Raw genomic sequence first — 24,278 nt, 5'->3', positions numbered from 1 at the left:
AAAAGTGAGGTGAGAATACAGATGTGTAAGTGTCCTCTGCACCAATCTCAGTTGAACTAATTAACTAAAAGTTATGTACTTTGACAAAGTATGGCCATTAAAATAAAACAAGTTTAATGTTCAGATAAGCATCCAAAAGCTTGGCTTGAACTATCAAAACCTCAAGTTTTCAAAAGAATGCTGGACATCTCAAGAGATATACTGGCACTTGTGTTTCTGTCTGGAGCCTTTGAAGTGGTAAACCACCTTTTCCAAAAAGGGTGTGGTTCAAAACTAAGGCAAAGCCTCAGATCAGTTCTTTGTTGTGCAAGGTAATTAGCCCTTTTCCAGTATCCACAGTACGATGGTAAAATGCATACTGGTGTTTCTATTGCCCTCTGTATCAATATAAAAGCCAATGGTCATAAATCAAAGCTAAGGAAAAATCAATCCCTAACTGAAATTATGACAGAATTTCATCATAGGGTGGATTATATATCGAGTCAACTCACTGAAGGAAGCAACTAGTAGAAATATTTTTTCTTAAAAAGGAATTAGATGAGTATCTGACAAAATATTTCAGGGTAAAAATATTAATATAATAGCAGGGATCAGAGAGAGTTTTCTTTTCTTTCATCACTGGAAGGGCTTCTGTATTTTTCCGGTGAAACTCATTGCTGAATAATTCACATAAGCTGAGGCATCAAGCAGGAAGTGCCCGACAATTCCATCTGATAGAGTCTGAGAATTCTCTGGACATGTATTAAGATGATCAAAAATTAAACTAGACTCACCTGTGCAAACTTGGTAGCTACATAACCCCATCTTATCATGGGATTCCTACAAAGAGAAAGACCACAATGTTACATCTAACAAACTCTTTCTTTGAGGCAGCAAGGATCTCATCCAGTACAACTGTATTCTGTAACCATCCCATCCCTTGAGCACAGAACTAAATTAAAGTTTAAATTAGAGGTTTAGTCTGTGGAATATTGAAGGTCTGTAGAACAGGCCCATACTATGAAAGTATGAGAACTCCAGGGCTAAGTGTATTTAAAAGGTACCTGTAGTTCCTCCTCAAATCCAAGAGATGGAGCTGCTTAACAACTCCATATTATGGCAGATACTCAAATTTAACTAAAATCTAAGGGACTGGTCTTCACAGTTTCCTTTCTTTCTAAAGACATTTAGCATCTGGTTGTTTCATTCCTAGATCTAACTCTAGATGGTTTTTCAGAAAAGCTCCTAAAATACACCTCTACTTCAATATAATGTTGTCCTCGGGAGCCAAAAAAACCTTACCGCATTATAGGTGAAATGAACTTGCTTTGATCCACTGGAGTGCACAGCCCCGCCCCCCCAGAGCACAGCTTTACCGTGTTATATCCGAATTTGTGTTCTATCGGGTTGCATTATATCGGGGTAGAGGTGTACCCAGAGACTGATTAGCAGGGGGCGGGTCCGACAAATCATTGGGGTGTTATTTCCAGCCCTGCCAGTCGTTTGGCATATGACCTGCAGAAACTCACCTTATCTCTCAGTGCTTCAGTAAAGTGGGGGTAGTTCCCACTTCAGAGTTATTAAACATTAGCTCAGACTTTTAGAATACTATATAAAGATATCAGTGTTGTTGACATTACCTCGGATAGTTGTCCCTGTAGATGAGGGTGGGAGCGAAGAGGAAGTACAGATACTGGGTAACTTGGGGAACTGGGATGGTGCCTGAAAGAGTAAAAGAGTATCTGGCAGTGAAGCATTCCGCACACTGAAGGCATAGTACTTCCCTCAGTAGCCTTCTGCATACTTAACCCAGGCCTCCTAACTAGCCATCACCCTGAAGACTTTAGTCAAGGAGGCAGAATTCTTAGACTGCCAGAAAAAGAACAGAGGGACAACAGATTAGTAATTAGCAGGAATTCTGTTTGGGACACATAGTTCAGAGAAACCAGCACAGCCACTCAGTGCACAGTGTTGTTAAACTGGCAGTCATTACACACAGTCGCATTTTTAAAAGGAGTTACTGCTGGTGTGTCATGATTACTGGTATCATGTGTACCCCAGGGCCAGAATGTTGGCACCACACCAGCATCTGGGCTTTTATTCCATGCTAATTTTGCTGTGCAGTTCTAGATGGGCTACTGCCCTCTTAGAGGTGCTGTCCTTTGGATTGAAGCATTACACCGAAGTCCCTTCTGCCATTTCTTGTGGATGTCCCAGTGGTAGCAGGATCCCCTGGCACTAAAAGCACATAGAAAAACCCTTGATGTCTTGACCAACTTAGAATTAGAACTGGTTTTAGAGAGACACTACTTCTTTGTAATAACTCAGTCACCCTGGTTGAAATTCACTTCTATGCAGAGGGCCACCACAGACCCGAGGCACCTCTCTAGCCACATTAAAGACCCACTTATACCTGAGTGTCTAAATGGTGCACAGAAGCCTTGGGCTGACCATATGCATATGGGTGAATTTCACCCCTAGAGGAAGGAGGACTTGGGAAGCAAAGAGTAAAACAACATATCCACAAACGTCTAGTGGTAGCAGGGTAAGTTACTCACTTGACTTCTCCTTGGCTGAAGACAGGACCCGAGGAACATTCTCCCTAATGAATGAATAAGCCTTCATAATTAGACGAACCTGTAAAACAAGAGTGTCCAAGATCCCATTTTCCACAGTTTAACTTCCTCAGCCTCTGCACTCCAGTGGGACAGAGTGATGCATCTAGGTAACGCTTTCAGCATATAAGTCTCTTTTCACCTTATCCTTTTTAAAAAAAGGTATGTACTGTTCCCCCTCTAGGTTCACCTCTCGACTAAACACTCAGAGTACCAGAAGGGGCAAGTATGCAGATAGTAGTGGTACTTGCCCCCTCTGCACCTTCAAAAAATCCAAACTGTTTTGTAAATTTAGGTGGAAATTAAAATGAGCTCCAGTCCAGTGCATGTGCTGTGTGACGTGGAAACCAATAAAATGTTAGTCAGGTTAACCAAACACAATCTAGACTGAAGCAATCAATCACATCATTTCAACACCCCAGCTGTTCTCAGCATTGAGATTATTGCTGTCAATCTAGAATTATTTATTGAGTATATGGCTCCATTTTTTAAGTGATCAAGTTGAAACAAGATGGCACCAGCACATGAGCTCTATGCCTACTGTTCAATTCACTTTTTTTGCCCCCCCCCCCCCCCATTTCCTCTCAGGAACTGATAATTGCTTGGCAGTTAATACTCCTCAAACTTGCTCTGAGTGCTGGCGACTCCTTTTTTGAGAGACGCTCACAGTGACAACTGCTTCTAGAATTACAAACATCAGGACTGTTGCGAAACATTCAGAACACAAAACGTGAATATACAGTAACAAACTAATGTCAAACGTAGCTATTAAGAACTGTTTCTGGGTCACAATAGAGGCGTACACTTCTCTTCTTTGTATGAATATAATTGTTCAAGAAGGATCTTAAATTCTCTTTCAGGCCAGCACAACATGTTTAATGAGAGTTTCAAGTAAAAATCTGACCCCCCTTTTATAAAAGCTAGAATTGTTCTAACTCTAATTATATTTAATCTACTTAAGATTGGCTCCCTCAAAATGTAACTGTGCACAGTTACCACCTTCCTACTTGGGATACAACTGAAAGATTATTCTGTGAATATCACAGAGTATTACAAAGAAGCAAAAAGCGATGCATCACATGGGCCATAGGAGCAACATTTGCTACATTAAACTGTTTGCTGTTTGGGTCAATATGGACATATATTTCATATACCGCAGATCTTACAAGAGGATATATGTAGTCTTCATATTTAGATGCACAGGGCACAAAAAACTGCTTGAATTTAGAATTACAGTATTAGAAGTCAAAATCACCAAGAAGGTGAATGGCTATTTTAGACGGAGACCATTCAAAACCATTCCCTACCATTTCTGAATATATTTAATGTCATCTGCACTCTTCATTGACAGAGCAGCAAATAAAATGAGTGTGAGGTTGCAAGACAACCCAAAATTAAAGCTTGAGAAATTACACAGATTTGTTCTGCCCTCTTTATGGGTATTGCACCTTATCTGTTGTGTGACAACTGGATTAATTTACATCACAATGGTCAAGTGGCTTTAAATTTTTACTTTTGTTCTAAAAGCAGCCAATACTGGGAATTGGCAATATTTCAAGTGTTTCCACTTGTGACTGCTGGAAGCAAGAGACATGGGTACACTTTGTCTACAACATATGATATTTAAAAATATACATGCAATAGTTCAGTGCAATTGTATCATATTAACAGATACTGAATTTGATTCAATTGGCAAAGGGTACAATTACTGAAAGTCTGTTAATAAAAAAAAAATTTAAAAAAAATCAGAACTAGTTGCCAAGAGTAATGAGGTCTCTTAGTTACAAATTGCTATTGTCTCACATGCAGAGACAGGTATTACAATAACCTTTTGAGGAGGAAAAAAGGCTTTTCACCAAGTTCTTTCCTAGACAAAATTTTCATTCTAGCATGCAAAGCCATCTACTGTTCTGCCTCTAAAGTCACCATGCAGAGACTCACCTGTTCAAGTATTATAATGAACCGAGAGGCTGGAGGTAGAGCATACGACACAGCAACATATGTTGGCCCAAACCCAAGCCCGATGCTTTGGAAGAGCATGAAGAGCATCCCAAAGAAGAGGGAGCGGATTTTCCGGTGGGAGGAACAACAGTGACCCTGGGCCCACTGCTGGAAGAGGCTATAGGGTAAAATGAACGTGGACAGAAACATGCAGAGCCAGGTGGAAATGACAACAGGAAACTTGCCAAAAGCGAAGACCAAAAGATCAAATTCAAGCACCAGCCTAAAAGAAACAGATACGAGACAAAGCCAGATTAGTGGCATGTGGTGTTCGTTATCTCTTTTTATGAAAGCTTCCAACCCAGTTCTGCAGTGGTCACAGAAAGCGACATAAGCAGACAACAGCTGGTAGATGATCTCAGTACAATTCCTAAATGGACAAGTGCATTGTGCAAAACCAAACCACACTCACTTTTGTTGGCAACACTGACTGGCTGAAAGACTAAGGTCTGACTCAGCAACACGTGCAAGCACATGCTTAACTCTAAGTCATATGGGCTTCAATGGGACTTAAGTGCCTGTTCTAAGGACGTGCATGTTTAAGTTCTTTGCTGAAGATGAATGAGCTTAAGCACGCACTTAAGGGTAAGCATGTGCTTAAATGCTTTGTTAAATCAATACTAGAGTGAGACCCAGAGACAGAACTTCTCTCACTTCTAGCAAGGGTCCCTCCAAAACAGGGAGGAGACATTTACTGGGAAGTGAGAAAAGCTTCTATTGATGCCCCATGGCTGTACTTGTTCTGTGGATAAACAGGATTTCAGTCTCCAGAGATGTCACTTTAGCATGTTTCACAAGAATTCAGAGTCAGTTTATTAAAGATATTTAGGCACCCAAAAATGCAGATAAGCACCTAGTGGGGATTTTCAAAAATACCTATACACCTGATATCCACTGATTTTAACAGGAGTTGGATATCTAGGTGCCTTTGAAAATCCCACTAGATACCTAAGTACCTTTACAAATCTAGCATTAAATCTACTCTGGTTAAAAAAAGGTAGAATTAAATCCCAGGCAGATTTGCTATAGAACATGGTTGATTATTTTTAGAATAATGAAGGAACAGTTCAAATCCACACAAATTAATATTGTGACTGGTCCTTCATGGTTTTCCCCTCCTTTAGAATCTAGTCTGATTTAGAAGTTTTAGATTTCTAGCCCTTCTACCTCAGAAGAACCTTCACTCTATAGATTTAAAACTGCTGGCTCAGGACAGCCTCTCAGGAACATATACCACAAGTACACAAAAGCTTAAAATGTATTCATTCCCATCTGGATTCATACTAGGATTACAAAATGTAACCTGAGACACTATCAGATCTATTTAGGAAGACAGTTTTTAAAAAAAGGATATTACTGCAGATACTATTATGATAAAATATTAGACAGACAGACACAGACAGACAATCTGTTCCTCTGTATGGAAGACAAGTCTCCAATGTAGATCCATCCAATGTAGATCCATCCAATGTAGATCCATCCAATTCTTCCCCTTCTGCCCACATCACTTTCAATTGAGAAACAAAGCTAAGCTTCCATTTGGAAACCCAAGTTACTGCCAGTTTACATTCATCCAGAACTGTACGTGCCAGCTCTCAATGAGAGATGGAAAAAAACACTAACACAAGTCATGTCATAACTGGTTCTGATACATGAAAAACAAGGAAATTGTATTATCAATAAGATAAACATGTAGTTTCACTTGGTAATCTACAGGGATAGCTGCCAAAAACAACCACAATTTAAGCAATAAAGTCAACAAGTCAGAGGAAGATTCTCTCTCTCTCAAGCATGTTCAGTACTGGCTACAAGCATCTAAGCACAGACATAACTGACACTGTTCCAGGACCTTCAAGGTTCTCTTAGAACAACTTAATTTACATCTATTTAGCAACAGTACAGTCCTCCAGAAGTGTGTTCAGTATAGTCTACTAATGCAGGACAGAAGACTACCAAAGAACACCTCTACCCCGATATAACGCCACCCGATATAACATTAATTCGGATATAATGCGGTAAAGCAGCGCTCTGGGGGGCGGGGCTGCGCACTCCAGCAGATCAAATCAAGTTCAATATAATGCAGTTTCACCTATAACGTGGTAAGATTTTTTGGCTCCCAAGGACAGCATTATATTGAGGTAGAGGTATATTTGCCATTTTTCAAAACTGTCTACAATGTCTCCTTCACCTGACATAAATGAAGAACCACCACTATCCAGTTCATAATTCTGGTGCTCTGAGAACCTAAATGAAAAGAAGCTATCATCTACCTTTATGCTGAGTTCTCAAGAACTGCATGCCTCTAGCCCAATGACATTGGATATAATATTTCTAGGATATGTGCCCAAAGCCTATGAGCCATATGACAAAATTGCTCACTATCTACTTAGGCCTTCTGTGGTTGCCTTGTCTGTCTAGATGTAAATACTACCACAATTTTAAAGCTTGTTGAGTCTATTTACAAGTTTTATGACCTGTCCCCACTGCATTATACTTGGACTACGAGTTCCTCCATTTTGTAATTTTATGTACCACTAATTTTTAATTATCAATTTTCAATATGCAAGTGCTTCCCTTTCAACACGCTTTCTTACCTTCCTTCATCAATAAAGTCTACTACAAGTGTGCTGAGAATGAAGAGGATGAGGAGAGCGATGAACATGTGGTAGATTGTCCGGATGTGGTTCACTTCAAACAGCTCACTGGGGAGGAGGTCCAAATGAAGAGCAATATCATTAGCACACATATGAATAGCATATACTGTCTACAGTACTTTTTCCTCTTCCAAATGTTTCCTTTCATTGTGAAACATGCCCCAACAAGTACAGCACAACTGGGAGACAAGAGATCCGAGTTATAGTTCTGACTTGCTACATGACTAAGTCACTGCTCCGTTCCTCACTTTTACCATCTGTAAGAAGATGGTGATACAACTACCTCACCAGGATGTTGTGTGAATTAATTCATGTTTGTGAATAAAAGACACCTGGTTCTCATCTAGCACTTATTCTACCTGAAGACCTCAAAATTCTCTCTTTGAAGGTGGAGTAGGTAATCCTCAACCTTATTTTTACATAGGGAGTATTAGTCACAAGATTAAATGACTTGCATAAGAATCCAAAGGGGACTGTCAGCAGTCAACAACTGAGACAGGTCCATTAAAGCAATGAACACAAGCAATAAACAGTTTCACCCAAAAGGAATTCAGATTTGAGGATCCAACAAGTGTTGTGCTGTGGCAGCCCTCCAGCAGGGCTACAGCTATTCCTAGTGCCTCCCACTGTCACCATCTTTCTAGCACATGTGGACAAGGGCATGTGGGAAAAGGTTTACAGAACCCTCTACACAGGTGAAAGGCAGGCAAGCAAGCTACACTGCTTTATAGCTTCAGAGAACCATTATCTTTTCAACAAATATCCATTTTCTTAGAGATAAAGCTCCAGGGACATTTGCAACTATATATGGCTGAAAAAAAATATTCAACAAGAATCGGACATGGAAAGAAAGGGCTCAACTATAATAAAGCAGAGGTCCCAAAGTAAAGATACTGAGGGTGGCCAAGTGAGGCACTTTTAGCCAGTATGCTTCAGAAACAACAAGTGCAGTTAAAGTACTCACTCCAAGAGGGACCTCCTAGCAATAAAGAGCTTTCCATGTTCTGGAGGTACTCTCAAGCCCCTGTGAAGAAGGAGGACAATATTAAAGACAAAAAATTGTAAACTATAAAGGTTGCAGGAAACTTAACCTCATCCAGGGACTGGCTTACTTGGGTTTGTGCAGGTCTCTCTCTGAGCAGGTAGCTACAGGGAAGGTGGATGTTGCTGTGGAGGATTCCAGAAGCACAGACTTTGCTATCAAACGGTTCACAAACTCTGTAAAGTGACTGTCCACCTCCTTCATGAATGCTGGCTTCAACTCCTGATAAAGTAGAAATAGGTTCACATTATTTTCTATGCCTTGATGGGTCAAGTCAGCTGTGAAACACTATCATGAGTCATGCTTTGAATAATGCTTATTCATCTTTTGATACAATGCAGAAGAGAGGAAAGCTATCCATATTCTGGTGATAAAGTTTAAAGAAGGTGAAAAGTAAAAATTAGGGGTAGTATGTACATCATAAAATGTGGGACCAAGTAAGTTAAATGTAACCTCCTATCCCTGGAAACAAAGCCCGGCATTTTCACAACATTATGTTACATATTTAAATACAAGAACATTAGAATTGGTACACGTGATGTAACATGAGATTGCCCATGTTGCACTACGAGGACAGTGCCCTTTGCTTTCATAGTTTTTATATTTAACCATGTAAGTTTTTTGGGAAGGTTAAGGGAGTAGAGTTACACATTAATTTCTCATATGAACAATGAAATGGTCCCAACTAGTCTTTGAATTTTACACCCTCACAAAATGAATGTGGGCAAGAGAAAAGAAAGGAATTCACACCTGTGCTACTGCAGTTGTTTGGCTACAGGCAGTTTTCTGCATGGCTGTGTTTACAGGGCAACATGTGAAAATGCAATAGCAGATGAAACAATAGCAATAGAGAAAAAAAAAAATCAAACAAATAGGCCCCAAAGTACTGAGCCCTCCAATTCCCATTAGAGTCAACAGGAACTAAGGGTTCTTAATATCTTGCAAGGCCAAGCCCTTTGATTTGCACTGTGGAAAGATTATGCCACTTGTACTTTTGATATTTACAGTTTCCAATTAAAATATTCCTGCATGCCAGGCCAAGATGCTTGCACTGTATTGTCAAAGGGGACTAGGTATGCCATTACAGCATGCTCAGAGGTGATTTGACAATAAACTGTAGACACTTTTTATTCTTCCCTCTCCATGCAAAAGCCTACTACGGGTCCAATGGTTTATCAAAAGGGTGTTCAGATGCATTTTTGAAAGGTCCTTTGGATGACCAAAAAGAGGTCTTATGCTGTAATGTTACATTCTCAATTACAGTATTTCAATGACAGCTGAAGGAATTTTTGCTTAAAAGTCTTTCAAAAAATTTCATAGAATATCAAGGTTGGAACGGACCTCAGGAGGTCATCTAGTCCAACCCCCTGCTCAAAGCAGGACCAATCCCCAGACAGATTTTTACCCCAGTTCCCTAAATGGCCCCCTCAAGGATTAAACACTCAACCCTGGATTTAGCAGGCCAATGCTCAAACCACTGAGCTATCCCTCCCCCTCTTTTGTAAGATAGCTCACTGAATAATCAAAATTGGGTAGTCAAGGCTACTTCATAAAGCAAGCAAAATTATAGCTTCAAAAAGGTGAATTTTCAGAATGTGAAAGTGTGGCTATAACTGAAGTCCTATCTTGTCTATATTACCAGTCTGCATAACATGTTTCCTAGTTGCACATTGCTTTCCAGTTTGTAACGTACTAGGAAACGCACCATAATGCAGTCTACAGTTTGAAGATTGTACTGATGCAACGGAAGTGTCCAGCTTATTTGCAAGGGAGTTAAAATGGTAAAATGGTAGGTGTCTTCAGGCTGACTGTGTAAAGAGAACTACTACTGCTAGTATGTGCTAGATTGACAGTTCTGGACAGTGAAGTGTTCTTCTCGCCCACAGAAAAAATATGGCAGAAGCAGTGGTAGTGAAAGTTTTCCCCATCATATTACATATATATCCTGAGATGAAAGCAACAGCATAAACATTAGCCTCAGGAAGACCGGAGAGCCATGCAACGCTAATTCTTCTAAAAAATCCAGAGAATATGAAAAACAGACTGCAAGAGATATGGGGCCAGATTCTTTGCCTCACGTTAGAAGAGCTACATTGATCTACACCATTTGAGCATCTGACCCCTGGGTAATAGTCTGAAGTTAAATACTTGCTGTTGGGTTGCTCCTCAAAACACCAGCCTGGTGGGGAGGAAAGATGGGGAAAGCTAACTAGTAAGACAACAATGCTCTACCCCAGAATCTTTCCAGAAATTAATTTTACAAAAATTAAATTTCTGCAGCATAAGAGGAGCATTTCTAGGCAATGGATTTCAAAAATAGGGGCTTTAAATTAAATAAAAACTCAAGCTGGTCAAAAACTCAAAAAGGTAATAAAATGTTTAAGTATATCAGAAGCAGGAAGCCTGCTCAACAACCAGTGGGGCCCCTGGACGATTGAGATACAAAAGGAGCACTTGAAGACGAAAAAGTCATTGCAGAGAAACTAAATGAATTCTTTGCTTCAGTCTTCACAGCTGAGGATGTTAGGGAGATTCCCAAACCTGAGCCGTCCTTTGTAGGTGACAAATCTGAGGAATTGTCACAGATTGATGTGTAATTAGAGGAGGTTTTGGAATTAATTGATAAATTTAACAGTAACAAGTCACTGGGACCAGATGTCATTCACCCAAGAGTTCTGAAAGAACTCAAATGCAAAATTGCGGAAATGTATATGGTTTGTAACCTGTTCTTTAAATCAACTTCTGTACCTCATGACCGGAAGATAGCTAATATAACGCCAATAGTTAAAAAGGGCTCTGAAGGTGATCCTGGCAATTACAGACCAGTAAGTTTAACGTCAGTACCAGGCAAATTAGCTGAAACAATAGTAAAGAATAAAATTGTCAGACACATAGAAGAACATAAATTGTTGGGCAAAAGTCAACATGGTTTCTGTAAAGGGAAATCATGTCTTACTAATCTATTAGAATCCTTTGAAGGGGTCAACAAACATGTGGACAAGGGGGATCCAGTGGGCATAGTGTACTTAGATTTCCAGAAAGCCTCTGAGAAGGTCCCTCACCAAAGGCTCTTACGTAAATTAAGTTGTAATGGGATAAAAGAGAAGATCCTTTCATGGATTGAGAACTGGTTAAAAGACAGGAAAAAGGGTAGGAATAAATGGTAAATTTTCAGAATGGAGAGGGGTAACTAGTGGTGTTCCAAGGGCCAGTCCTAGGACCAATCCTATTCAACTTATTCATAAATGATCTGGAGAAAGGGGTAAACTGAAGTGGCAAAGTTTGCAGATGATACTAAACTGCTCAAGATAGTTAAGACCAAAGCAGACTGTGAAGAATTTCAGAAAGATCGCACAAAACTAAGTGATTGGGCAACAAAATGGCAAATGACATTTAATGTGGATAAATGTAAAGTAATCCATATTGGAATAAATAACCCCAACTACACATACAACATGATGGGGGCCAATTTAGCTACAACGAATCAGGAAAGAGATCTTGGAGTCGTCATGGATAGTTCTTTGAAGACGTCCACGCAGTATGCAGCGGCAGACAAAAAAAGCAAACAGGATGTTGGGAATAATTAAAAAAGGGATAGAGAATAAGATGGAGAATATCTTATTACCCTTATATAAATCCACGGTATGCCCACATCTTGAGGCGACCACATCTGTACGCAGTATTCATCTCAAAACAGATATACTGGCATTAGAAAAGGTTCAGAGAAGGGCAACTAAAATGATTAGGGGGTTGGAACAAGTCCCATATGAGGAGAGATTAACGAGGCTAGGACTTTTCAGCTTGGAAAAGAGGAGACTAACGGGGGGAAATGATAGAAATATATAAAATCATGAGTGGTGTGGAGAAAGTGAATAAGAAAAAGTTAATTTACTTGTTCCCAAAATATGAGAACTAGGGGCCATCAAATGCAATTAATGGGCAGCAGGTTTAAAACAAATAAAAGGAAATTCTTCTTCACACAGCACAGTCAACCTGTGGAACTCCTTGCCTTAGGAGGTTGTGAAGGCTAGGACTATAACAGGGTTTAAAAGAGAACTAGATAAATTCATGGAGGTTAAGTCCATTAATGGCTATTAGCCAGGATGGGTAAGGAATGGTGTCCCTAGCCTCTGTTTGTCAGAGGGTGGAGATGGATGGCAGGAGAGAGATCACTTGATCATTCCCTGTTAGGTTCACTCCCTCTGGCACCTGGCATTGGACACTGTCTGCAGACAGGATGCTGGGCTGGATGGACCCTTGGTCTGACCCAGTATGGCCATTATTTTGTTATAAGGAGTGTCCTGGAATGAGTCACCCCATTTTGGGGTGCTGCCAGGAAATAACACACAAGGAAAATGTCTTGGAAAATTTTCTAGGTATTATTTGATGTCCACTTTATTTTCTATCATTGGAATAGCTAGCTGATAATCGAATGAACTTTTAAAATTTAATAATCTTTCTTTAAGCTTTCTTATTTTCCCTTTCTAAGATACTTTGAAATTCACTATAAAGTAGATAATTGCTATGTCACAGCTGGTACTTTTGAGAGGCACAACTTTTACCTGGGACATTATCACATGGTCTCTAGGAAAGAGAAAGCTGAGTAACCAACTTTCTGTTGCAGCTCACCTTTGAGATCAGCAAATGTCATGAGCATGGATTTTTGCTTCTTTATGATGTGTAATGAAAGCCTGAAAGTTTCTGCTGATTCTTTACCTTAGAACAGGAACACAGATAGAAACAACAGACAAGGGAAAAATCAAAGGACTCTTTGGAGAAGCTAACAACTGAAACTCTTGTAGGGCTACATGCGTTTGGATCTTACACAGAGATTTTCTCCCAGTTATTTTTCCCAGGTGTTTTGAGTTGGACAGATTTTTAAAAAAACATCCTTCTCCATCCCCTTATCACCACCCAAATTGCTCATGATTCATCCTTGCTCCTCATGATACCATAATGCTACTAGTTCTCCAGTTATCCATCGATTCCATGAAAAGATGACAGGTTACACAAGGCATGAAATACTAATAAGCAATAAGCCCTTTCTTACACCCTAAAGCAGAAAAAGGGAAGGTGTTTTCTTCACTTTGAGGGCCCTCTTTACCAAAATACTACATATCTAGGGAGATGCATTCTTAGAGACTAGTAATGTGTAATTAAAAGGAAAACAAATCCAGTCAATTAAGTGTACATTGTGCTTAAGACTCAGACATTCAGTTGCGAAAGAGTTGAGATGTGATCGTATGAAAATAATGGTGAACTAAAAAAAAATATTATATAAAAAATTATAAGACAGCTTTGCCTGTTTCTTGAAGAGGTGGTGAGTCTCCGAGTTTCCTACTCTCCACTCGGAAAAAAGATCTGTCCATTGCTCTGCTCAAAACAAATTGCAACTGTTAATATTTAGCTTATTGAAAATACTTGCTCAACAACCACCATGGGAACAAAGAAGCAGAAGGTAAGATGAGGATTTAGTTGAGCAGGGATTATGGCTGAGACGACTGTAGATACCAGAATGCTAAAGCAAAGTATCAGAACCAAAGCCAGAAGAGGAGGAGTTGTTATAGGATTCCTGCTGGTACAGAAAGCAGGAACAGTCCTTTAAAATACACTACATCCCCTTCTCCATTCCCCAAAAAGCAAGGGACGGGGGACAAAGAAAGAGTCCTCATGAGGGTTACCAAAGTCAAATAAAATTTACCCTGGCACCGCACCAGAGAAGTGTCAGCTCCAAGGGCAGGGTGCATTATGGCACCGCTCCTCATTCCTGAGGACTGCCACCTCTCACATTTCCCAACCCCCTCCCACACACTTAGATGATTCACTAGTGTCACTAGGGACAAGGAAAGCAGGAGCCTAGGCAGGTGGTCTTGCAGTAGCTGTTTCTCTCAAGTCTGCCCCATGGGCCACAAGGCAGAGGAAGGTATCAGAAAAGCTTTCCAGCAGGAAGCCAATGCATGCCCTGAGTCCTCAGCATGTACCTCCTTTACTCTCATAATTAAAAGAGCAGTAGAACTTCTCTCTCCCTCCTGAAGTGCAGGCAAGCACCACACCATGCACCCAGTTAGTGCATGTGAAGCTCTGGCCCGCTTTCTTTCCACCTCAACACATCAGTGAGATGGAGAAAAGGAATCTGGCTGATTCTGCCAGTGCCAGCCAGCTCATTAGTAGGGGACATACAGGGAGATGAAGGAAATTCCGACACTGAGGCTCTTGTGAGCTTCCCACAAGTCCCGATACTGCTCCAATAATTCCCTACACCTCCTTCCCCACTAATAAACCAACTGGTCTAGAAAAGATACAGGGGTCTTTTTCCAACTACTTCCTGAAAGGTCATCTAGCCAGCTGGGGAAGGCACATGTTTGGATCAGGGCTAGCTGGTAGTGAGTACTTGCAGGAGGGAGGTCTATTGGCCCTTTAAGGGTGCTGGAAAGAGAGCATGTTGCGGACAATTTTCTGCATCAGGCTAAATCTATAGTCCCTGTAGTACGCAATGATCTATTTCATATGGATTTAATACCAGGTTGATCAACTGCCCTCCACACCTTGGAATGATGGAAAAACAGCATCGCAGTTTTGAGACTCTTTGGTAAAGGATGATCTCCAGCAGCTTTCCTACTCTACTGTAATGGCTGGTCAGGGAGGACCAGACCTCTGAACTCCAATGGCTATATTTTAAATAAAATGGAAAGATGGCGACACTGACACACTCTACACTGATGGGGGGTGGGGGGGAAGGTTTATAACCGAGCCTTATACTGCCCCCCCTCATCCCCATATCACCCAATATTCTCCTATACACAACCTATGAGAACCCCAGTTCTGTGGTCCCTCAACACCCCATTTCTATGGCCCTGCAGACAAATTATATTTATTTTCTCAATTAACTATCAATAGTCCCTTTGCCATTATTGATTATTTACTTTTACATAAGATCTTCCTTGGGCTTAACCTTGGAAGAAAGGCATCATTCAATAGGGATATTATTTATAGCCATGAAAAAAATTGTAATGTGACAGATTCAGCATTATGACTTCCCTATAGGACCAAAGATATAAGCAGCTGTGATTGGAAAAAGCTTTCTGTAAATACAAATTTATTGAAAGCAAAGAAGCTATGAAGTAAAGAATAAAATTTGTTTAAATGCCGTATATATATATATCAGTACTACATCCCTCCCCTACTGTGTGAATCTCTTTAAATGGGACATCAGGAGTCTCCTGCTGTTCCTTCAGGTGCAATTCATGATTAGGCAGCAGTGTTCCAGAGCGAACAAGGGGGAAATGGAACAAGCTAGGTTTAACCAGGCCAGTGCTCTAGGGAGCACACAGTGCTTACATGTCAATGGAATGCTGCTATGGATCCAAAAGCGAAGGGGTTAAAAAACTTTAAGGCCATGGAACAAGCAAGCAGAGTTCAAGTTATTACTCACTCTCCTGCTCACTACACTGAGTATTTCTTTGTCTGCTTATGGAGCTGTCAGCTGACTATAAAGTGGCTGCGGTAGTAGCCCCTGCTTCCTCCCAACATTGCTGGGTCTCTCAGTGGTGAATCAACTAGTCCAGAAAACTGGATCTATAAATAAGAAAATTAAGCACTCTCTCAAACAATTAAAGTGTTTGTTGCAGTTTTTAACTGCCAAATGTGAAGCATGACTTCAAACTGAGTTTTGAACTACAGTTAATACTCATTTCTGTATTATTTGTCTGAAGGATTCCTTCTGTAGTCCAAATACACTTTAATGTTTTAACTAAGAAGGATCAACAGCAATAATCAGATCATTTTCCACCACAGTGTCTGAGATTTCCCCTATACGCAGAATAGGAAACAGTCGTGTGGTACTGGTTGGCAGAGTTTGATTCAATGGCTTCTGCTGTGCATATCCAGGTTGCTGACAGAGCTGAAGCCCTTGGCTAAAATAAATAAAGAGAAACATTTGTTAGAAACTAGACAGATATTAACTGGTTTCTTTTACTAAAAGGACAGGGTTTTAGGTCCTGAAGTCTCAGGTTCAGAGTTCTCAGCCAACAGCTTTCCAAAGCCCATTTATTAAACAAACACAGTGTTTAATAAATCACTTACAGTTAAGTGAGCTAGTCAGATCTCCAGTCACATGCACTACAGAGTTTTAGACAAGAGAATTATATCATTGAATAATTGTCTTATTTACCATGGAACCTGAGCTTTAACAAAAGGGAGGAAGTGTCTCTCTGGGGGAGCCATGCTGTGCCATAAAAAGCATCAATCACAAACTGAATGATAGCAGAGAGAAGAGAATAGACTTTCCATTGCTCTGACCAGGCCCTCGAGGTAGGTGGGCCTCCATCCCCACAGCTTAGCTCTCAACTGTTGCCAGTAACTTTTATTTCAGTTATATTTTCCAGCCTTAACAGCTTTAGTTGTTTTACTATCAGTCAAGCATCACTGTGCTCAATCGCAGTGCAAACCGAGTGACAGAAGAGTGCATTGCTCCTGTTTAGAGTTTATAGTTTAGGAAAGGATAAAGTGTTCAGATCTTAGACCATAGACTTAGGCATCTCAAAGACATGTACTTATTAGGGCCTAAATCTATAATTAGGGATTTAACTCAAAGTTCCTGCATTTGAAAATTTGGACCCAATTTTAGATTTCAACAATAGTTCACACTGAGAAAAGAACAGCGTCAGAGGCTCCACAAAATATCTGCTAAGGATTTTGCTACTGATTTTACATGGAAAGTACACAGACACTATGGTGATGGGTAGCAGTATTAAACCCTAAGAATTTGCTGTTAGTTTAGTTTAAATTCTAAATTTTCAAAAATTATTTGAAAGACTGATCATCAGTAATTAGCCTGTGCATGTTGTCTTCTTGTGTGCAGCTCCATCCATGAGCAATTGAATCTTAATTTAGGCCAGTGGTTCCCCAAACTTTTCAGGGTTGTGCCCCCCCTTACTGCTATTCCCTCCGCCCCCAGAAGCAGGTCTGTGGCTTGCGGGGGAGGGAGCAGCATGAACAGGAGTAAGGGGGCTGGGGCCAGAAGCGGAGATGGGTGGCACTCCCTTCCTGCCCCGTATGAGGGCTGGCCCAGGCCCCAGTCGCACCCAAGATTCAGAAATGCACATTAACTACATGCTTAAATGCTTTTCTGAATTAGGGTCTTCGAGACCGCTAAACTGACCCCTTTTTATACAGCTACATAGTGTCTCATTGAAGCTGTGGCTGCATAAGGGTTAAGTGTGGTTGACAGCTAATAAAAGTTTATGTTCCACGTTCATATTTAATTGCTCCCAAGTTTGTTTGCTACCATATTTTCCCATGAACAGAATTCATTCCACAACAAGCTGTGTAAGCTAGAGGGCTTTCTGTAGCCCACCAGTCTCTATCACCACCATATTTGTTGATGATGTCACAAAGCTAAGCTTTGGCAGGAAATTTGCTCCCCATCTCCCTCACGCTATATGCAAAAAAATAGGGCTGTCAAGTTATTAAAAAAATTAATCACAATTAATCACTTAAACCATTACAGAATACCATTTATTTAAATATTTTCTGATGTTTTCTACATTTTCAAATATAGTGATTTCACATTACAACACAGAATACAAGGTGCAGAGTGCTCACTTTATTTTATAATATAAATATTTGCACTGTAAAAAACAAAAGGTAGTATTTTTCAATTCACTTAATACAAGTACTGTAGTGCAATTTCTATCATGAAAGTTGAACTTACAAATGTAGAATTATGTACAAAAATAACTGCACTCAAAAATAAAATAATGTAAAACTTTAGAGCCTACAAGTCCACTCAGTCCTACTTCTTGTTCAGCCAATTGCTCAAACAAGTTTGTTTACACGTTCAGGAGATAATGCTGCCTGCTTCTTATTTACGTTACCTGAAAGTGAGAACAGGCGTTCGCTTGGCACTGCTGTAACCGGCATCCCAAGATACTTATGTGCCAGATGCACTAAAGATTCATATGTCCCTTCATGCTTCAACCACCATTCCACAGGACATACGTCCATGCTGATGATGGGTTTTGCTTGATAACGAGCCAAAGCAGTGCAGTCCAATGCATGTTCATTTTCATCATCAGAGTCAGATGCCAACTGCAGAAGGTTGATTTTCTTTTTTAGTGGTTCAGGCTCTGTAGTTTCCACACCAGAGTGTTGCTCTTTTAAGACTTCTCAAAGCATGCTCCACATCACATCCCACTCAGATTTCGGAAGACACTTCAGATTTCAAGTGCTGTAGCTATCTTTAGAAATCTCACATTTGTACCTTCTTTGTGTTTTATCAAATCTGCAGTGAAAGTGTTCTTAAAAACGAACATGAGTTGGGTCATCATCCGAGACTGTCATATATTTCATGTTATAGTAATGTGGGTAAAACAGAGCAAGGGACATACAATTCTCCTCCACGAAGTTCAGTCACAAATTTAATTAATGCTTTTTTTTTTTTTTAAAACGAGCGTCATCAGCATGGAAGCACATCCTCTGGAATGGTGACCAAAGCGTGAAGGGGCATATGAATCTTTAGTGCAGGGGTCAGCAACCTATGGCACGCGTGCCAAAGATGGCACGCAGCTGCCTGCTGGGACTCCGTGTGTCATTAAAAATCCTGCCGACGCAGCAAGCCACGGGGTCCGCAGTCCCGCGCCAGTGCGCTGGCCTAGCGCAGCAAGCCGCTGGCCCTTACCCCGCTTTCCCCCAGAGCCCTGCTGCCGCCCGCGCAGAGCTCTGGCGGGCTGGCGCTGCGCGCTCCCGCGGGGCAGCGTTTGGCTCCGTGGGGAGGGAAAGACGCTGCCCGCTCACCCAGAGCCCTGCTGCCGCGCGCACAGCGCTCTGAGGGGTGGGGGCGGAGCAAGGCTGCGCGCAGGGGGGTGGGGGCGGCAATGGCGGCAGGGGCAGGGATCCGGATGAGCAAGGAGCCTCATGGTAAGGGGGCCGGCTCCGGGGCTGGGGGGGGGGGGGTTGGCTAAGGGGTGGGGGCAGTCAAGGGACAGGGAGCAGGATAGGGGGGTGGGGGTCTCTGGAGGGGGCAGTCAGGGAGCAGGGGGGGGTTGGATAGGGCATATGAGTCCTGGGGTCTGTTTGGGGGGTGGATAGGGGTCAGAGCAGTCAGGGGACAGGGAGCAAAGAGGGTCCTGAGGGAGCAGTTAGGGTGGGGGGGGGGTCAGGGGACAAGGAGCTGGGGGGGTTGGATGAGTCAGGAGTTCGGGGGGGACTGCCTGGAGGTAGGGGCGTGGAGAGGGGTTGGGGCAGGCAGGGAGCGGGTGGGGGGGGTTGTATGGGTCCAGAGTTCTGGGGATCCTGTCAGGGGGCGGGGAGCGACTCGATAGGCATGGTGGGGGTGTGGATAAGGCTTGGGGTAGTCAGGAGACAGGTAGGGGGTAGGGTCTTAGGGGGACAGTCAGGAGATAAGGGGCTTAGATAGGGGGTGGGGTCCCAGGAGGGGGTAGTCGGGACAAGGCGCGGGGGGGGTTAGGGGTTCTGGGGGGTGGCAGTCACCCAGCCCTTTGCCCTGAGCCCTGATCCCCCCCAAACACACACACCCAGCCCTCTGCCCTGAGCCCTGCACCCCCACACACACCCAGGCCCCTGCCCTGAGCCCTGTACCACCCAGCCCTCTGCCCTGAGCCCCGGCCCCCCCACACCCAGCCCTCTGCCCTGAGCCCTGCACCCCCACACCCCCCCAGGCCCCTGCCCTGAGCCCTGTACCACCCAGCCCTCTGTTGACTCCTTGACACCCCCCCCCCCCATGACCCCAGCCCTGACTGGCACCCCCGCACATACTCAGCCCCCCTACCCTGACACCTGCACCCCCCTCACATGCCCCCAGCCCTCTGCCCTGACTCTTGCACCTCCCTCACATGACCCAACCCCCCCCCACATCCCATGCACCCTGCACATCCCCACCCGCACCCTGAGCGCCAAACAGGAGCCCCTGCACCCTCACTCACATTCCCACCTGCACCCCTCACACTACATGGGAGTTGCCCAGGTAAGTGCCTCCACACCCAAACCTCCTGCCCCAACCCTGAGCCCCCTCCTTCATTTTAGCTCCTGGCCAGACCCTTCACCCCCAGCCCAGTGCTCGGTCCACTCTAACTCTCAGCTCAGTGCAGAGAGAGGAAGAGAATGGGCCAGAACCAGGGAGAAGGTAGGTACCCACTGTATGTGGGCAGGGCCGGGACCCCAGACCGGCACTGGGCTGAGCTGGTCCAGCAGCCGGAATCGCGGCTGGCAGGAGCCGGAGGATGGAACCCCTGAGCGGCAGTGAGTTGAGCCGCTCAGCCCACTGCCGTTCTGGGGTCCCGGCCACCAGCCTCACAAAGCCCGCTGCCAGTCTGGGGTTCTGGCTGCCAGACCCTTCCCAGCTGGGGTCCCGGCCGCAGGCCCCACACAGCCCACTGCCGGCCTAGGTGAACAGAACCCAGACCAGCAGCGGGCTGAGTGGGTCGGTGGCATAAGATCAAACATTTTAATTTAATTTTAAATGAAGCTTCTTAAACTTTTTGAAAACCTTGTTTATTTTACAATACAACATTAGTTTAGTTATATAATATATAGACTTGTAGAGAGAGACCTTCTAAAAAACATTAAAATATATTACCGGCACACGAAACCTTAAATTAGAGTGAATAAATGAAGACTCAGCACACCACTTCTGAAAGGTTGCCGACCCCTGCTTTAGTGCATCTGGCACATAAATATTTTGCAACACTGGATACAGCAGTACCATGCAAACGCCTGTTCTCACTTTCAAGTGACATTGTAAATAAGAAGTGGGCAGTATTATCTCCTGCAAAAATGTAAACAAATTTGTATGTCTTAGAAATTAGTTGAACAAGAAGTAGGACTGAGTGGACTTGTGATTTACGTAACTGCACTCAAACAAAAATCTACATTTGTAAGTTGCACTTTCACAATAAAGAGACTGTTCTACAGTAGTTGTATGAGGTGAATTGAAAAATACTATTTCTTTAGTTTATCATTTTTAGTGCAAATATTTGTAATAAAAAATATAAAGTGAGCACTGTACACTTTGTATTCTGTGTTGCAATTGAAATCAATATATTTGAAAAAGTAGAAAAACATTCAAAATTTTATAAATTTCAATTGGAATTCTATTATTGTTTAAAAGTGCAATTAAAACTGCGATTAATCATGATTTTTTTAGTTAATTGCGTGAGTTAACTGCAATCAATCAACAGCCCCACAAAAAAAGTAAATCTTAAGTAAAAAGTAAAAATTAAGATATGTGACGTTTTCTGCCTTCCACTGGTATCTCACTGAGGCCCTCTTAGCGTGTGCATATATGAAGTCAGGAGAGTTCCCAAGGGCATTTTAAAGCATCAAAACTGTTCATTTCATTGAAAACCTAAACTTGGTCACATTAGTGCAACAAAATGCATAGAGAGGCATCTTCCTCTGTTGTGCAATGCCTTTAAATCCACTCTAGTTACCGCTATCATATAATGAAACTGTGTGTTCACCACCCACTAGCCATAATACCAAGATTGCGAAATGGTATTTCTCCGAGGCAAGGGCATTCACCTTTCCTTCTAAGAGTTATTCATTCTCTGGCATCAGGTAAGACTGTGAAATTACAGATCATTGCTCTGGAACACTTGTGACGTTAACAGAAGGTGTGAGTAAGGCACAGTGTGTCCTGAAGAACATGCAAACAAAAGAAAACTGGTTGCTAGGATGAAGAGTGGAACTCAATGCTGCCCCACTTAGTATGGGAACAGGGTACCCTTGCAGAATAGCATGGAAAGGTTTGGAAACTCCTTCTGTGTCTTAACAAGAATAATGGCAACCACAGGGGAAAAGGATTAACAAATGGTTTAATAAAGCCAATGGATATTTGTTTAGAAGACTTGGGAAACCATTTGGGAAGGAGGACTGTGGAAGTGTGTATAATTTCTGTTCTGATCAAATACAAAAATTAATTCCTATGTCAAAGTTCTCTACTCCACTTCTGGTGCCCAGGGAAGGGGAGATGGCAAAGGAATTTCCCTTGGTGTTCCAAAGTATTTTATGTATTCTTAAGTAAAGTGAAGAAAACACGATTTTTTCTGATATTAATTTCAAGACCTTCTAGGCAGAAGATGCTTGGACAGGAAAAGGAAGCCCTAAAGATGTTTAAGGTAGTAAAAGCCGCATAACAGCTCCATTAGGAGCAAAAGTCAACATCACTTCCACTAGAGAAGACACTGGCTGAATATACAGTTTATTAAAAGTAATATTATTCAGGCTAGTAAGCCAGAAGTCTCTCTGAACACATGAGTAAGTGTTGATAGTTAGCCTTCCCATTCGAAGATCAGAGCAGGACATGCAAACAAGCTTGTGTCCCCACATCCCTAACAAAAGCAGCCACGGGTGTGTCATTGTGATGACTCAACTGAGATGTTACTTTATGTTGCTGCCTTCATATTGGAAGAATTTTAAATTTCAGATTCCAGAGAACTTAAGCGATTCTCTTTAAGAGGCAGTTCAACTCTCTGGGCCTATTGCTTTGAACAGTGATCCTTCAAAAGTGAACTACTACTGTTCAAATCTTATCCTGCAGACATACGTCAGATGCTCTAAATGGCAAAGACAAATAGAGGATTCAGCAGACAAGCAGCTTGAGGAAAAAAGCTGCTTCCCTACTCTACCAGAAATTGGTAGTATTTTTAACCCTCATATCACTGTAGAATGACCAAGCAGTGAGCACATAACTCAGGAGAACACTGCCGGATGTAGCATGCAGGGAGTTCAGTCATGTTAAAAACCACACTACTGTTTCACGGACTATTATGTTGGAAGCTGGGATATTCCTGTAGGTCCCCTTAAAAAATAAAGGTGTCATAAAGAATGAAGAAATTCTCTAGAAATTAGAACCCACATCAGACTGTCTGCATCTCCTGCTCACACACATTTATGGACAACACAACCTTGTCTGCACTAAGAGAGTCACCTCTGGCTGCTGAAGGAATGCAGAACTCCCTACTGAAAAGGGTGGGAGAAAGTGTCTTAGCTGGCTCCATAGCAACAGGCAAGAATACCAGGCAGTGAGTAGCCCATTCAGTGGATGGTACCATTAGGAACTTTTTCCTTTAAACATTAAAACTACAGATTGCCAAAATAGCAGTCCCAGCTGTACTGTCAAGGGGTAATACAGACAAAGCCAGTCAATTTGTATACGGGTGTCAAAGTTCACATGCTTATCTGTATAATTAAGCTCTTGGGGCCCAAGTACAACACAGGCTGAGAAAGAAAAACAGCAGAGTTTATATTTTGACAGAGATGCTGTGCAGGGGGCACAGGAATAGGTAGGGGAGAAGGAGAAGAATAAAAGCTTGTGTAAAACCGCTACTCCTAAGCCATGTCTGAAATTATGGCATTATAGAGCATTAAACTAACCATAGACAAACACACACAAAGAGATGTTTCATGTTTTCCAGGAGTCTGGATCCCTCCTCCCCGCCCCAAGTAAATGTTAAAAAAATATTTACCTCAGCCTCTGCTATTAGTCGCATTTTCTTTGTTATGCCATGGTCAACATCAACCCAACCTAAAGGAGGAAAAGCAAATATTTAACAGTTATGTTTTCAATAGATATGATGTGGTCAACACACATGCCCAGAAGCATGAAGAGAAAAGGAGGAACAGCATATCCAGCTCACAAAAACTGGATTTACCATTAACTTTCTCTCTGATAAGCCAAGGGCCCCGTTAAGCTCAGAACTGACTGAGCTGTAGGAAGTTTAGAAGCCAAGAAGGAGCATTTTGGTGTTTTATGTGGATGGTGATTTTACTAAACAGCTGCTGAAACCCAAGCACCCCGTAATTTTGCAAGTGTCAAGTCTTCTCCCTCCATCTCAAACAAATAAATATTTTTCAGGTTTCACCAGGAGCCAAATTTTTGATACAAGCAAGAGGACAAATGCACATATACTTGTCAGAGTTAACCCCAGGAGTTTAAATTAGTCAGGTGACAAAGCAGCTGCATCTTCA

At 42.1% G+C, this 24,278-nt stretch overlaps 1 protein-coding gene across 2 annotated transcripts in view; it reads right to left on the bottom strand.

Moving 5' to 3' along the window:
• SOAT1 (sterol O-acyltransferase 1) overlaps positions 1–24,278 on the bottom strand; it is a 53,098-nt gene that overhangs the window by 13,547 nt on the left and 15,273 nt on the right. For both annotated transcript variants that reach the window (XM_050963239.1, XM_050963237.1), the window contains exons 3-10: positions 23,777–23,835; positions 8,362–8,513; positions 8,214–8,273; positions 7,190–7,297; positions 4,536–4,818; positions 2,538–2,616; positions 1,620–1,701; positions 774–819 (exon numbers count right to left, since the gene is read on the bottom strand). In XM_050963239.1, coding sequence (XP_050819196.1) covers positions 774–819; positions 1,620–1,701; positions 2,538–2,616; positions 4,536–4,818; positions 7,190–7,297; positions 8,214–8,273; positions 8,362–8,513; positions 23,777–23,835 — 869 coding nt within the window. The remainder of the gene's footprint in view (positions 1–773; positions 820–1,619; positions 1,702–2,537; positions 2,617–4,535; positions 4,819–7,189; positions 7,298–8,213; positions 8,274–8,361; positions 8,514–23,776; positions 23,836–24,278) is intronic.

Source organism: Gopherus flavomarginatus, chromosome 7, assembly GCF_025201925.1.
Source record: "Gopherus flavomarginatus isolate rGopFla2 chromosome 7, rGopFla2.mat.asm, whole genome shotgun sequence".
In the NCBI taxonomy this organism is placed as follows: domain Eukaryota; kingdom Metazoa; phylum Chordata; order Testudines; family Testudinidae; genus Gopherus; species Gopherus flavomarginatus.
This window is presented reverse-complemented; position numbering and strand designations above follow the sequence as displayed.